This window comes from Gadus morhua, chromosome 14 (assembly GCF_902167405.1).
Source record: "Gadus morhua chromosome 14, gadMor3.0, whole genome shotgun sequence".
Lineage (NCBI taxonomy): Eukaryota > Metazoa > Chordata > Actinopteri > Gadiformes > Gadidae > Gadus > Gadus morhua.
In genome coordinates, this window is record NC_044061.1 from 26,533,501 (window position 1) to 26,546,320 (window position 12,820).

The window sequence follows — 12,820 nt, forward strand, 5'->3', positions numbered from 1 at the left end:
GTGTGTACCTGTCTCCAGGTGTTCCCCCCCAGGTGTGTACCTGTCTCCAGGTGTTCCCCCCCCGGTGTGTACCTGTCTCCAGGTGTTCCCCCCCCCGGTGTGTACCTGTCCCCAGGTGTTCCCCCCCAGGTGTGTACCTGTCTCCAGGCAGCCTCCGCTGGCCTGGACGCTCTCGGGCCGCTCCCCCTGGAACACCATGCAGGCGAACTGCAGGCAGTAGATGCCGATGTCCAGCAGGGCCCCTCCCCCGAGCTCCTTCTCCATCGCCCGGGGGACCCCCAGCAGGGGGGCCCCGAACTCCGCCCTCACCATCTTCAGCTCCCCTAGGGCCCCTTGGGCCAGCAGCCGCTTGATCTCCAGAGACGCCGGGAAGAACCGGGTCCACACGGCCTGGGGACGGGAGAGAAGGAACAACATGTTCCCTGCTCTTTAACTACAGAAGACATTCTCTAGTGTTAAAGAGAACATGTTCTCTTTAACACTAGAGAATGTGTTCTCTAGTGTTAAAGAGAACATGTTCTCTTTAACACTGGAGAATGTGTTCTCCAGTGTTAAAGAGAACATGTTCCCTACTCTTTAAAACTAGAGAATGGGTTCTCTAGTGTAAAGGATAACGGTTTCCCCAACTCTTTAACATTAGAGAATGTGTTCTCTAGTGTTAAAGAGAACAGGTTCTCTAGTGTTAAAGTGATCATCTTCTCTTACTTACTGTCAATATGTACATACATTCCTGTCATCGAGAACCCTTCAATAAGAACAAGTGCTATTATAATGCTAGATTCTGTATCGTATGTACTCGGTATCGGCCGATGTTCAGGAATCAGAATCGGTATCGGGAAGGAAAAATTTTGTATTGGAACATCTCTAATATGAAGTGCCTCCATAACTCCTGGGCTGTACTGGAGATCCAAACCTCCATGAGGAAGACATTGTTGGCTCGGGCGCAGGCCACCATCTCCTCCACCTCCCTGGAGTTCATGGCCAGAGGCTTCTCACACAGCACGTTCTTCTTGGCCGTCATGAAGAGCAGACTCAGGCTCAGGTGACGCGGGTGGATGGATCCGAGGTACACAACGTCTGGTGACCACAGGATCATCAAGGTTATTCATGTTTATGGTGATCTTGAGGGTGAAGATCTAGAGCCAATAGAGAATGCTACAGGCAATGATTATAATATTGTAAGCAGTTAATTATAAACAAATGGATTCATATCAATTATGTCTTGGCCTGGAAAAACTATCTTAGCAATAACTTTTCTGACAGGTACAGCCTTTGTTGGGTTGGGTTGATACGATGTCACGTGATCACCAGGCAACAATGATTGAGAAGGCGGACGGACCTACGGAGGGATCCCTACTGAGCTCCTCGTAGCTGCCGTAGGCTGCAGGGATGCTGTGCTTCTCGGCGAACTTCTGAGCATCTTCTAAGTTCCGGGCGCCCACAGCCACAATCTGAGAACAAACCAAACAGTGATATAAGCTCTATAGGTGAGTCCATTATATTGTAGCAGGCCTATAGGCGAGGCCATGTGCATATGTGACTAGATGAACAAGATTGTACAAGTAATGGCACGCACGGTCGGCCATATTTGTCTTAAGTGCTAATTTCTTTCAATTTGTTGGATAATTCGAATGATTATTGGTATGAACTTTAAACCAACAATTATGGAACACATAACTTATACTATGAAGTATGGACACCAGACAATCTGTTTGTGTGCAACAAACAAAGCAGGCGAGATTAACGCATGCTGCAGTGTGGAGGAGAATCAATGAGGAAAATCTTAAACCCTTTAGTAGAAAAAAAACAAACTGGATATAAAGAACCAGAATTCAGGATCGGACCTCTAGATTACCATGTGATCACTGCTGTCTGACAATGACAGCAGTTTGATGACATAAAACGGCGACTGTTCAATGATTAGAAACACATTTTCAATTGCTGAATTAGTTCTCTTTCGGACACTTTTTTACTGATACCTTGTGATCTGAGTCCGGGAGGGATTTTAAGGCAACAGTGAAGTCGTGGCTGATTTTCCCTGCACTGCATATTCCCCACCTGGTTGCCATGTTGGACACTAGTGTCAGCAGTTCCATGAGGAGCAGCTTTATATAAGCCGTGTAGTTCCATCTTCTGCCTGAAGGGGACGACAGAGCGTCAGTGTTGTCTTCGCATGGTCTGAAAATGATGGACGTTAGTCTACCATAGCCAGGACATGTTGTATAAAGCGGTAAGAAATAAAATTGCTGAGCAGGAAATATTTTTTCCCTACTATAATACACCATTGACCTTTTATGTGTTTGGGGCAATGAGGACAGCTATGAAAATTGGGTGAATATTTCCAACTACAGGGTGCTTGAACGTGAACAAACGAGTGGTTAGATATTTCCAAGGGAAAGAAATTGCACATTATCATGTATTTGCATTATGTTTTGTAGTTTAATGTGTTACATCTTTGATTAGCTTAATTAGGCCTATAAACTTTTACTCATTCAGAGGTAATCATTGGTAAGCAAATTACACAACCTTTTGCTTTTATGTGAACATAAATAATCTGTTAACCTGATTCTAGGGTCAGACATCACACAGAACTCTTTTATTTAAAAGTGCCTTGACTTCTTTAATGGGGCCTTGGCTTGGGGTCAGGTAGAGAGTTAGAGCGTGAAAAGTGTTAAGAAGATAGAGGAGTGCATGTTAGGCGTGTTGGGCTACGAATAAAGGACTTTGTCGGAAAGACCTGTGTGGTACTAGTGCAAGTAAAAGTTACGTTATAACGTAATGTATTAAGCATTTGGATCATTTTCCTTCATTGTCCTTTTGGACATAGAAGACCGTCATTCCTTTCTAAGGCTGTGATTGGTGGAGAAGCTTTCTTCCTGTAGCCAATGGAGCGTTCTTTTCAGGGTCGACGCTAGGGCTGAACGATCTATCGTTTTCGACCGAAAATCGCGATCTCAAGCATTACGATTTTGGGATCGTCAAAGCTGCGGTTTTTTTTTTTTTTTTTTTTTAATTTTTTTTTTTGATTTTTTTTTTTTTTTACAAAAGTGCAATTATTTTGATGCTGATGAGCCATTGAAGCAAGTTTACTTAAGAAAGAGGGCTCCCTTTTTATTTGACTTTTTTGGTTGTTGTTTCTTAGGTACTTGAATAAACAGTCTTGCATTTGAAATCTGTTGCCAGCAGTTTTCATTATTGCATTACCTTAATGGAATTCATTGGTTATATTAATTTATACTGAAACTTGATTTAAAGAAAATAAATCGTGGTTGAAATCGAAACCGCAATCTCTACCAGAAGCAATTTTTTCTTAAAATCGTTCAGCCCTAGTCGACGCTCACGTCCTTATTGGTTGGACAACTGGTCAGCTGACGTCTTCTCAACAAAACCACCTGACTTCCCTGTTACGGGACAGTCACCTGTGACAGTCACCTCTCAAGCATCATGGCTGCAAGACCAGAGTGAGTTGATTTGTTTTGTTTTCAGGAGGCAATGTAGACTGCCGTCATACCTTGGTGTATATGAATGTTTATGATTTCAATAATCACCATATCATAATAGCTGCAAAAGATTGGTTATATAATGACTGAAATTTCGAGCCTTAGCTTTCAAATCCTACGTAGGATAGTATTTCATACATAACCGCAGTATTCCACTGTTAACTAGCATTTTTCAATTCCATTACCTCACTATGTTAAACTACTTTAGGATTAAATGACGGTTGCCTCTTTATTTTGCGTGCCTACTTTGCTTCTGAAGGTGCTGTATTAAAAAGATTATGAAGATTAAAGTTTAACAGAAGAACCTCTGCACCCCGGTCCTGTTATCCTATCAGAGGATGCCTAACCCTAACAGGCAAAGGGTCGGGTTTTATTGCACCAATCTCTCGGCCTGTGCAGAGACTTCTGTGTTGTTATTGCCCACAGAGTCTATAAGAAGCATACTAAAAATACATATTCATCATCGGGCTAACATGAAGTTTAGAAATAAGTGAACTAAAAAATAAGGTATTTGGGCTGCCTCCAAAGCGTTAGGAAGAGCTTTGAAACCAGACGTCAGGATTATCATCATGCTCTAGTAATGTTCTTCCCCTTGTTCTTCAACCCTCCCATGTGATCCCTGTGTGTCATTTGCCCGGCAGGCCCACCTTCTGGCTGGGGAAGGACACCCTCAGGGTGTCGGCCAAGCTGTTTGCAGAGAACCGCCGTCGGCTGAGCCAGGCTCTGGGGGCCGCCGGAGCGCCCAGGGGGGCAGTGGTGCTGCTGCAGGGCGGGGAGCAGCAGAGGCGGTACTGCACCGACACGGACCAGCTCTTCAGACAGGTGGGACACACCGGGCTCTGCAGAGGGTTGAGGCGTCCCTGACCCTGGCTGCTCCCGACTCGCATGGTTGACTCTGTGTAACTGTAACTGTTAAACATGTGAATGTGGCCGCATGGTTTTCAGAGCAACATCGGCTCTAAAGTCTGGTTCAATGTCAGTAGAATCAGGTTTCACCTGACAGAGACACCTTCTCTCTGTAGGAGTCCTTCTTCCACTGGACTTTCGGCGTCACCGAGGCTGAGTGTTTCGGAGCCATTGAGGTGGAAACAGGAAAGTCTGTCCTCTTCGTCCCCAAACTGCCAGAGCGCTATGCCATCGAGATGGGAGAGTAAGCCATGGTTTTCACATTGAGGGCTTTTATTTTGAAGCTGCTTTCATGACCAGCCACTGAAAGCCATTGAAGCCATGGTTTTCATATTGATGGCTTTTATTGTGCAGATGCTATTATAACCAGCCACTGACAGCCACTGAAGCCATTGGTCAGGACTGGATTCAAAGAATAATGTCTCTCCTTCACAACTCTTCGTCTCTCTGTTGACAGGATCTATCCAAAGGAGCACTTCAAAGAGAAATATGCTGTTGATGAGGTGCACTACACCTGTGATGTAAGTCATCACTTCTGCTCAATGGCACTTAAAAATAGCATTGTGTAGCCTTGTGTAGCGGGTATACGGGTAATTGGTTAACCTAACTATTATTACATATTACTACAACTACATATATCTGCACTGGGATTAGTTCTGAACGTGATCTGATCTTTATCTCCTGTTATTGAACTACAGGTTTCTATGTTTTTATTAAGAGGGGAAGCAACAGCCAGACTCATAAAGGCTGGCGGTATTAATTTAATGACCCATGACATCAAAGTCCATTTTCTTTCTTTGAAGTTAGTCATTAAATATAATGGTTATTGCTGTGATAAACTCCTGGAAATACTCCTTGTTTGATTTGTTTTAATTATTTTTTCATTTATTATTAATTATTTATATTATGACATCTCGTTCTGGCTTTCTGGATATGGAAGGAGTTGCTGTCTATTTTGTTTATATGTTTCCTTGCTGTCCTACTGTTTTATTCATTTATCTTCACAAACCTTACCCCAACTAAATGTAATTTGACATTTAGTTAAACATGTTATTTACATTAAACATGTTAAATTAGGTAATACTTGACTTGAGTTGAGCAATGTTTTCTGATTAATGGGTCAGGCTTTAGCCTTGTTGCCTTTTTGGAAACACATATTTTAAACTGAAGGTGTTTATCTTTTTTGTTGTTTTTTGTTTGTTTTTAGCTCTTTGGTCAACTGTTATTGTTTTTTAATTTGCTATGCAAATACATTTACAATTTACAATCCAAGGTCAGGGCATGGATGCTATGAAGAGAGCTAATATATATCACTTCTTATACTGCATCCTGATCTTTCCAGATCGCAGACACTCTGAAGAGCATGAGGCCCGCCGTCCTGCTCACGTTGGTATGTGACCTTCACACTGACCCCAACTTCTGGTGGAACATTGACCTTTGGAAATGGTTGGAAAGCTCTCAGTTTGAAGGCAATGACGGTTGCCACACATAGGAAGAATTGCGCTCAAATGTCTGCCGTTCCATCATGTCGTTTGTCTCTCTATGTTGTGTTTTCTGTTCTTACGCCTCATTCTTACGAAGACGTTTATCAGGAGACTTTAGTGTCTCTGAGCTGAGGTGTGGCCCTATAGTCACCTCTTTGGTTGTGTTCTTCTCTCCCTCCAGCGAGGACTGAACACAGACAGTGGAAGCACCTGCCGCGAGGCCTCGTTTGACGGGATCAGCGGGTAAGCTCTGTTGAGCCCAGTTATTCATTAATGTGATCGTGCTTTGTCCAGGGGCTTCTGGGAGACTTTTACTATACAGACATATCGGCAGTGATTACCTGCATTTTGAAAAATATTTCATTTGACTCATTCATTTTGCCATGCTTTGAGACTCAACAGTGCCATAAATGGCACTGTTTTATACCTGCCAATCTCTGGAATTAATTCCGTAAATGATTAGTGTATTTACATCTTTACCACGTCAAAAAAAATACGCCAATGTGTGGATGTGCTAACTGTTTAACCGTCTCTCAAACAGCTTTCAAGTAAACAACTCGATTCTGCATCCCGTCATCGTGGAATGGTGAGGCAACATCTTTTTAAATACGACTGTTTTTCAATAGCCCATTCATTGTTATATGAGGACATATTCGTTATATGAGGACAATCGGACAGAGGAACATTCAATCCCACTGATTGGTGTTTGGATATCTGAAGGCCCGATGTGGCCTTATGAATGAGCTCTCAGATCAGATACTGAGAGAGCACAGCTTCTTATCAGTGAGACTGTCTGATGGCTCACCGAGAATTATAGGCCATAGTACAGGCCATATCTCTTCAAGGTGTATCATTGATAACCCAGGATCATATTATTAGTATCATATCATTAGGGTTTTCTTAGGACATCCCAACAGATTTTTTTTTATTGGCGGCCCGCTCACTTGTGATTGGTTTGCAGCCGCGTGACCAAGACGGACATGGAGCTGGAAGTCCTGCGCTACACCAACAGGATCTCCAGCGAGGCCCACAAAATGGTGGGACCCCCTATACATTCATTCCATTCAATGTTAGACATGATAATGATTTGGGTTGTACATCCATATTCATAAAACTTGGCTCATCCTTGTTTCTTTCTCTAGATTATGAAAAGCGTGAAACCCGGTCAGAAAGAGTACGAAATGGAGAGGTGAGTAGCCATAGCAATGAAAACAAACATCCTTTTCATTTGACTTCAATTGTCTCACATAAAATCAATCAACAAATGTTGGGTTTGTTGTCGACATATTTGTCATTTACATTGTGCACTGATTTCTATCGCACATTACTGCACAATGATCATGACCAAACATCCCAGTGCATCCTGCACACAAAATCTACAAATATGATGAACGATGGTAACTGGGAACTAAGAGGAACCCATGTGCGCTGGGGTGATCCAGTGTGAGAACAGAAAGTCTGAGTGTGATTCCTCTGGAATCAGCGGCGTAATATTTAAATGATAATATTTAAATATTGACACTAAATTCAAATATTATTTTTGACTTTTTCTGTAATATAGTCAGTACATACAAACGTTATCAAGATTCAAGATAGAAGGACGAACACACAATCTTGATCAACACCCAGAACTCAAAGTGGACGCAGGAAGTTCAGTCGTTTTATTCATATTTCTCCCAGGACAGAATCCCCCCGTTCTAATGTTACTCTCAGTTCCGACCCCCCCCCCCCCTGGGAGAGCTGGTCGAGGGGTATGTGGTGTTTGGGAAAGACGACCAGGAAGTCGGTTGGGCTTCCTGTGAGCTGTGGAGAGCCACAGAGGACTGTTTGATGTGCTTGACCGGTGGTGACCAGGGAACCAACGCTAGACGCTTTCTTGAAAAGCACACGGTCAGAGGAAGGCCATCGCCAGTCGCCCTGCCAATTATCCTCTGCTGTCTGTACTCTAATCTAATTCTGTTAAACCTGACACTACCATTATCGTGTGTGTGTGTGTGTGTGTGTGTGTGTGTGTGTGTGTGTGTGTGTGTGTGTGTGTGTGTGTGTGTGTGTGTGTGTGTGTGTGTGTGTGTGTGTGTGTGTGTGTGTGTGTGTGTGTGTGAGTTTGAAGCGACTTGGAGGCTCCAACACCCATCCAGGTTCTCATGTTGTTTGTGCGTCTGTTGTGTTTGATGTTTGTGTTTCCTTGCAGTCTCTTCCAGCACTACTGCTACACCAAAGGAGGCATGCGTCACGCGTCCTACACCTGCATCTGTGGAACGTAGGACATTTCAATACTGCTCTAGTGCCCTTAAGCACGGTGACCCCGTTGTGTCCTAGTGTTTGACAGAGGTTGTGGGGATGGGTCAGAAGAATCTAGTATTCTCTTATTCGTTCCTGAGGAGGGTAAAACCGACTTTTTACATTTGGACCGTTCAAATGTTTTCCCATTTAAATAAATACAAATGAACAGAAGGATCTAAAGCTGGTTCTCTAGCACCATCAGTTTTATTTTTTTAATCATACACAAAAACAATATACACAATCCTCAAATATAACTATTAATATACATGCCTAACGTCAGTCTGCTATGTCTATTATATGTCTTTTATTATATTTTGTTATTTGATTATATGAATGTGATTTTGTCTCCGCAGGGGGAACAACTCCTCTGTCCTCCACTACGGCCACGCCGCTGCTCCCAATGACAAGACCATCCAGGATGGGGACATGTGGTACGTAGAACCCAACGGTTCTCCTTGCTCAAGGAGAACCTTAGCTGAAGACCGAGGAATCAAACCTCCACATGGACACGGACTAACTAGGATTCAGTTTAGTTTAAAATGCATGCTCAATTATTTTTCTAAAAAATCAAAACGCTTCATCATAGTTTCAGAGACATTTAAGCAATGACGTTTAAGATATCTAAAGACAATGTTCAGCTTCCAATCTATACGTTCAGTCCAATTAATAAGAGATGTATTATATAGAGCAATATTAGTCTCGACTTGGTCCACTGTACGAGCGGGGTGACGAGATGCCGTGGTTTTCAACAGTCTGTTTGACATGGGCGGAGAGTACTACTGTTACGCCTCCGACATCACCTGCTCCTTCCCGGCCAATGGGAAGTTCACCAAGGACCAGAGGGACATCTATGAGGCGGTGCTTAAGGCGTCCCGCGCTGTCCTGGCAGCCATTAAACCAGGTAACACAAGCGTGCTGTGATTGGCTGTCAAGATCATCCCTAATGCAGACCACCAATCATGTAGCTGAAGGTCAATCATGTAGCTGAACGCCAAAGGATCCTTAGTGGTTTGACTGATCATCAGACAGGAAGGCTTGATGCTTATGTCGGTGATCCCAGACTATCAGAAGCAACCTTCTGGGATTCTGTCTCTGGTGTTTACAGAGTGGGAAAACGTTTAAGAACCATAGAGGTAGTAGCAGTCTGATGATGGGTGAAAAACACTGAATGAAAGAAGCCAGAAGAGAGCTGATAACAGCTCTCCAGCAGTCTGTCTTTTGAAGACATGGGGATGTTTCTAAGATCTTCATTCATCGATTTGAAAAGCACGATAAGAATTGACCTAGACATTAATCCATGCAGATTTGTAATTTCTTCGTACATGTCTGAGTGTTTGTTGAGAGTAAAAACGCTTCAATTCACATGTGTGACTATTTTATACATTTCATATTTATTTTGTCCATTTATTGTTACTACTTTATAAAATATCGTTTTAAAGTGTTTGATGCTATGAAAAGGCGCGCCGCATGAACCAGGTGACCTTTGACCCTTTGTCCAGGTGTGGAGTGGACCGACATGCACTTTCTGGCCAACCGCGTCCACCTGGAGGAGCTGCTGAAGCTGGGTATCGTCAGAGGCAACGTGGACGACATGATGAAGGCCCGCCTGGGCGCCGTCTTCATGCCCCACGGCCTGGGCCACCTGCTGGGCTGCGACGTGCACGACGTCGGGGGCTACCCGGAGGTCAGTGGCTCTGAGAGGATGGAGGTAGCATAGCATATTGCTATGCTATGCTATCTTACCCACGCTAGCAATGGCACTAAAATTATTGTATTTTTTTTAAATGGTAGTGGTAAGCAGATGAAAACACAATTTCAAGCGCTAAGCATAACATTAAGTCTGCTAAACCTAAAATTCCAAGCATACATTATCTGTGTTTATTTCTGCTTGCCTCGTACCTTTTCATACAAGACACTACCACTGCTGTGTTAATACAATTCATTTAATTCAAAGAATAAAATGCTGAAATGTTTTCCTCTGTCACTAGTTGTATTTTTGTCTTCTATAATAACACAAAGAAGTTCACTGCTTCTCAGCCTCATGATGGTGGGTGGTGTTTCATATCCCAGCGGTCTGCAGCCTCGTGTTCTGACTGTATGTTGTTTGTGGGTGTGGGTGTGTGTGTGTGTGTGTGTGTGGGTGTGGGTTTGGGTGTGGGTGTGCATGTGTGTGTGTCCAGGGCGTGGTGCGGAACACAGAGGTGCCCGGTCTGAGGAACTTGAGGATGGGCCGCCTGGTGCAGGAGAGGATGGTCCTCACGGTGGAGCCAGGGATCTACTTCATCAACAACCTGCTGGATGAGGCGCTGGCCGACCCCACCCAGAGCTGCTTCCTCAACCAGCAGGCGCTCACTCGCTTCCGCGGCTTCGGAGGGGTGAGTGGGGGGAGGGGGGAGGGGGTCAGACTGCGGCTTCATGCCTTCAGAGGGGGGAGTGGCTCATGCCTGTCGTAACCTGGGAGATCAGAACCCCTGGCCTTCACCAGAACGATGTCATTAGGCCCAACACCAAATATGGGCAGGGCAGTTCTAAAGCCTTCCAAATTCAATCAGCTCTGTGACAGGTTCGCTTTGCATAATTTAGAATGTATGCAGTAAAAGATAGATAAATAAAATGATTTAAAAGAAGAGCGATCTTACACCCACTGTCTCTGACAATGTTGGTGCAATAGCCGCCATCGGATTAATTAGGCATAAACGATGCATGTCAATCTAAGGAGGTTTGCATGTATGATTGTCTTTGAAGTGTTGCTCAGTGAGTATCAAATGCATGCTGCAGTGCTGCATCCGAAGACCCTCATCCATCCTAACGCACAAACACTGAATTCTGAAGATGTTTGACCTTTTTTCTCGGGTCAAATATCAAAGTTTTTTTCATTCATCAATCAATAACTAATCAATCAATAACTAAGTCGCCTCGTGTATCAAATATTTCAGTACACGCCTTCGATGAAATGTCACGATCCCTCGCTGGAATTGTGTTCGCATCGAGCGACCAATCCAGAGAGTGACCGGTGCGGCTGGTTGTTGTTGTTGATGTGGTTGTTGTTGTTGATGGGGTTGTTGTTGTGGTCCAGGTGCGCATCGAGGACGACATTGCCGTGACGCGGGACGGCGTGGAGCTCCTGACCTGCGTGCCACGTGGCGTGGACGAGATCGAGGCCTTCATGGCGGACTCCGGGAAGACCCTCAGCCCATTGGTCAGCAGCGAGGAGATCTGATGACATCACTCTGAACTCTCCAGAAGGAATGTTCCGGATTGTTGAGAGGGAATCACTTCAAGAAGGGAAATCGCGCTATTTTTCTAACCCATCATATAACGTTATATAACGTACAATTAATTCAGATAACACATTATAATCACATTCATGCTTATCAGCTGCTGAAATAAATGCACTGCTTTTAGACTTTGTTTTTTTATATCACAAGTTGTCGGTAAAACCTACTTGTATCAAACTCATCTGAGAAACATATTTTATAATTCTCCAAACATATTGATTAAAATAATCAACAATTTACATTGCTATATTATGCAATTGAATGTAATCAACTCTATATTTCTTTATGTCTATAGAAATACAATCAGTATATGCAGCATAAAATCGAATTAGCAGTCCGCTATCAAGTGATAGCGGACTGATTCCTCTAGATGGGGTGCTTTCCCCACTAAAGGCAAGAATCTCATTACAACAGAAAACAATCGATGGGACGGGATAGACGCAAGATAAGGATGAAATCAGCTGTTGAGATCGGTAATTTAAGAAAGTGAAACAATACTGATCATAATTTGCGGTAGCCTTTGCATATGTTGAATCAGATAGAATACAGACGGTACATTAGATTGAGAAATACTGAGTGATTAACATTGTTTGGCCAGAGGGGAGGCGGCCATGTTGCCTACCTAACGTTTTTCATCATTTTAAATAACGACACATACATACATATTTACAGTACAGTACTTATGGATCGGAGGTACATGTATGATACTTGGATAAACAGCTTGTGAGCCAGCTTTACTGCTGAGAAACATGAACATTAGAGCCCTTCTAAAGTCCTAGTAGCACCACTTAATTATATATCTTTTGTCACACTTGGAAAATGGTGGAACAATAATCTCCGGTGGAAAAAACACTGTTGGCTTCTTTTTCTTTACTGAACTTTCGACTTTTCTCTCTCAATATAGAGGTGTAACGTTGAACCGTTGGACCTAGAATACCAGCATTCCTTTCTGATGCTGTGTTTGGAGGAGAAGCTTTACTCCTGTAGCCAAGTGGGGGGGATACACAATAAACCAACCTTCCCTCTGGGGCCCAAACAAAAATAATTGAAAGATTTTTACTCTCGAGTCACTAAACAACCTTAAAATTGAAATTCCGTTAAGCCCACCATTCTTTCCTACTTATACATATTACTGCGTTGTCATGGTGACACAGACCAAGGAGATTCTCACACACCTCCAAACCTTGGAGGTGGGAGTTGGGATGAGGATGATGTCCATACAGCACGCTGGATGCTGATTGGCCTTTGATGGAGCCATCATAACGGTGGGTTCATGAACGGCAGAAGATTAAGAAGAAGTTATTCTCCGGAATAATCTTTGGTCTGTCCATCCGGGAGTTCGTCAGCGTGTGTACCAGAAGAATCAGGA

The 12,820-nt window shown here is 43.5% G+C and overlaps 2 protein-coding genes across 2 annotated transcripts in view; one reads left to right on the forward strand and one right to left on the reverse strand.

The window, feature by feature from the left end:
* The window catches only part of dhdh.2 (dihydrodiol dehydrogenase, tandem duplicate 2), a 3,848-nt gene extending 1,760 nt beyond the window's left edge, over positions 1-2,088 (reverse strand). Inside the window, exons 1-4 of the mRNA XM_030376363.1 lie at positions 1,980-2,088; positions 1,340-1,451; positions 914-1,077; positions 138-390 (exon numbers count right to left, since the gene is read on the reverse strand). Of these exons, the coding sequence (XP_030232223.1) occupies positions 138-390; positions 914-1,077; positions 1,340-1,451; positions 1,980-2,069 (619 nt within the window). The 5' untranslated portion in view covers positions 2,070-2,088. The remainder of the gene's footprint in view (positions 1-137; positions 391-913; positions 1,078-1,339; positions 1,452-1,979) is intronic.
* On the forward strand, positions 1,365-11,579 carry LOC115558343 (xaa-Pro dipeptidase). The gene is made up of 16 exons (XM_030376362.1): positions 1,365-1,487; positions 3,325-3,461; positions 4,142-4,322; positions 4,523-4,650; positions 4,864-4,927; positions 5,749-5,796; positions 6,072-6,133; positions 6,432-6,476; positions 6,852-6,927; positions 7,033-7,079; positions 8,082-8,150; positions 8,527-8,604; positions 8,926-9,074; positions 9,673-9,857; positions 10,354-10,548; positions 11,250-11,579. Exons 2-16 carry the CDS (start codon positions 3,445-3,447, stop codon positions 11,391-11,393), a joined length of 1,488 nt encoding a protein of 495 aa, XP_030232222.1. The 5' UTR covers positions 1,365-1,487; positions 3,325-3,444; the 3' UTR covers positions 11,394-11,579.
* The last annotated feature ends 1,241 nt before the right edge of the window (positions 11,580-12,820 follow it).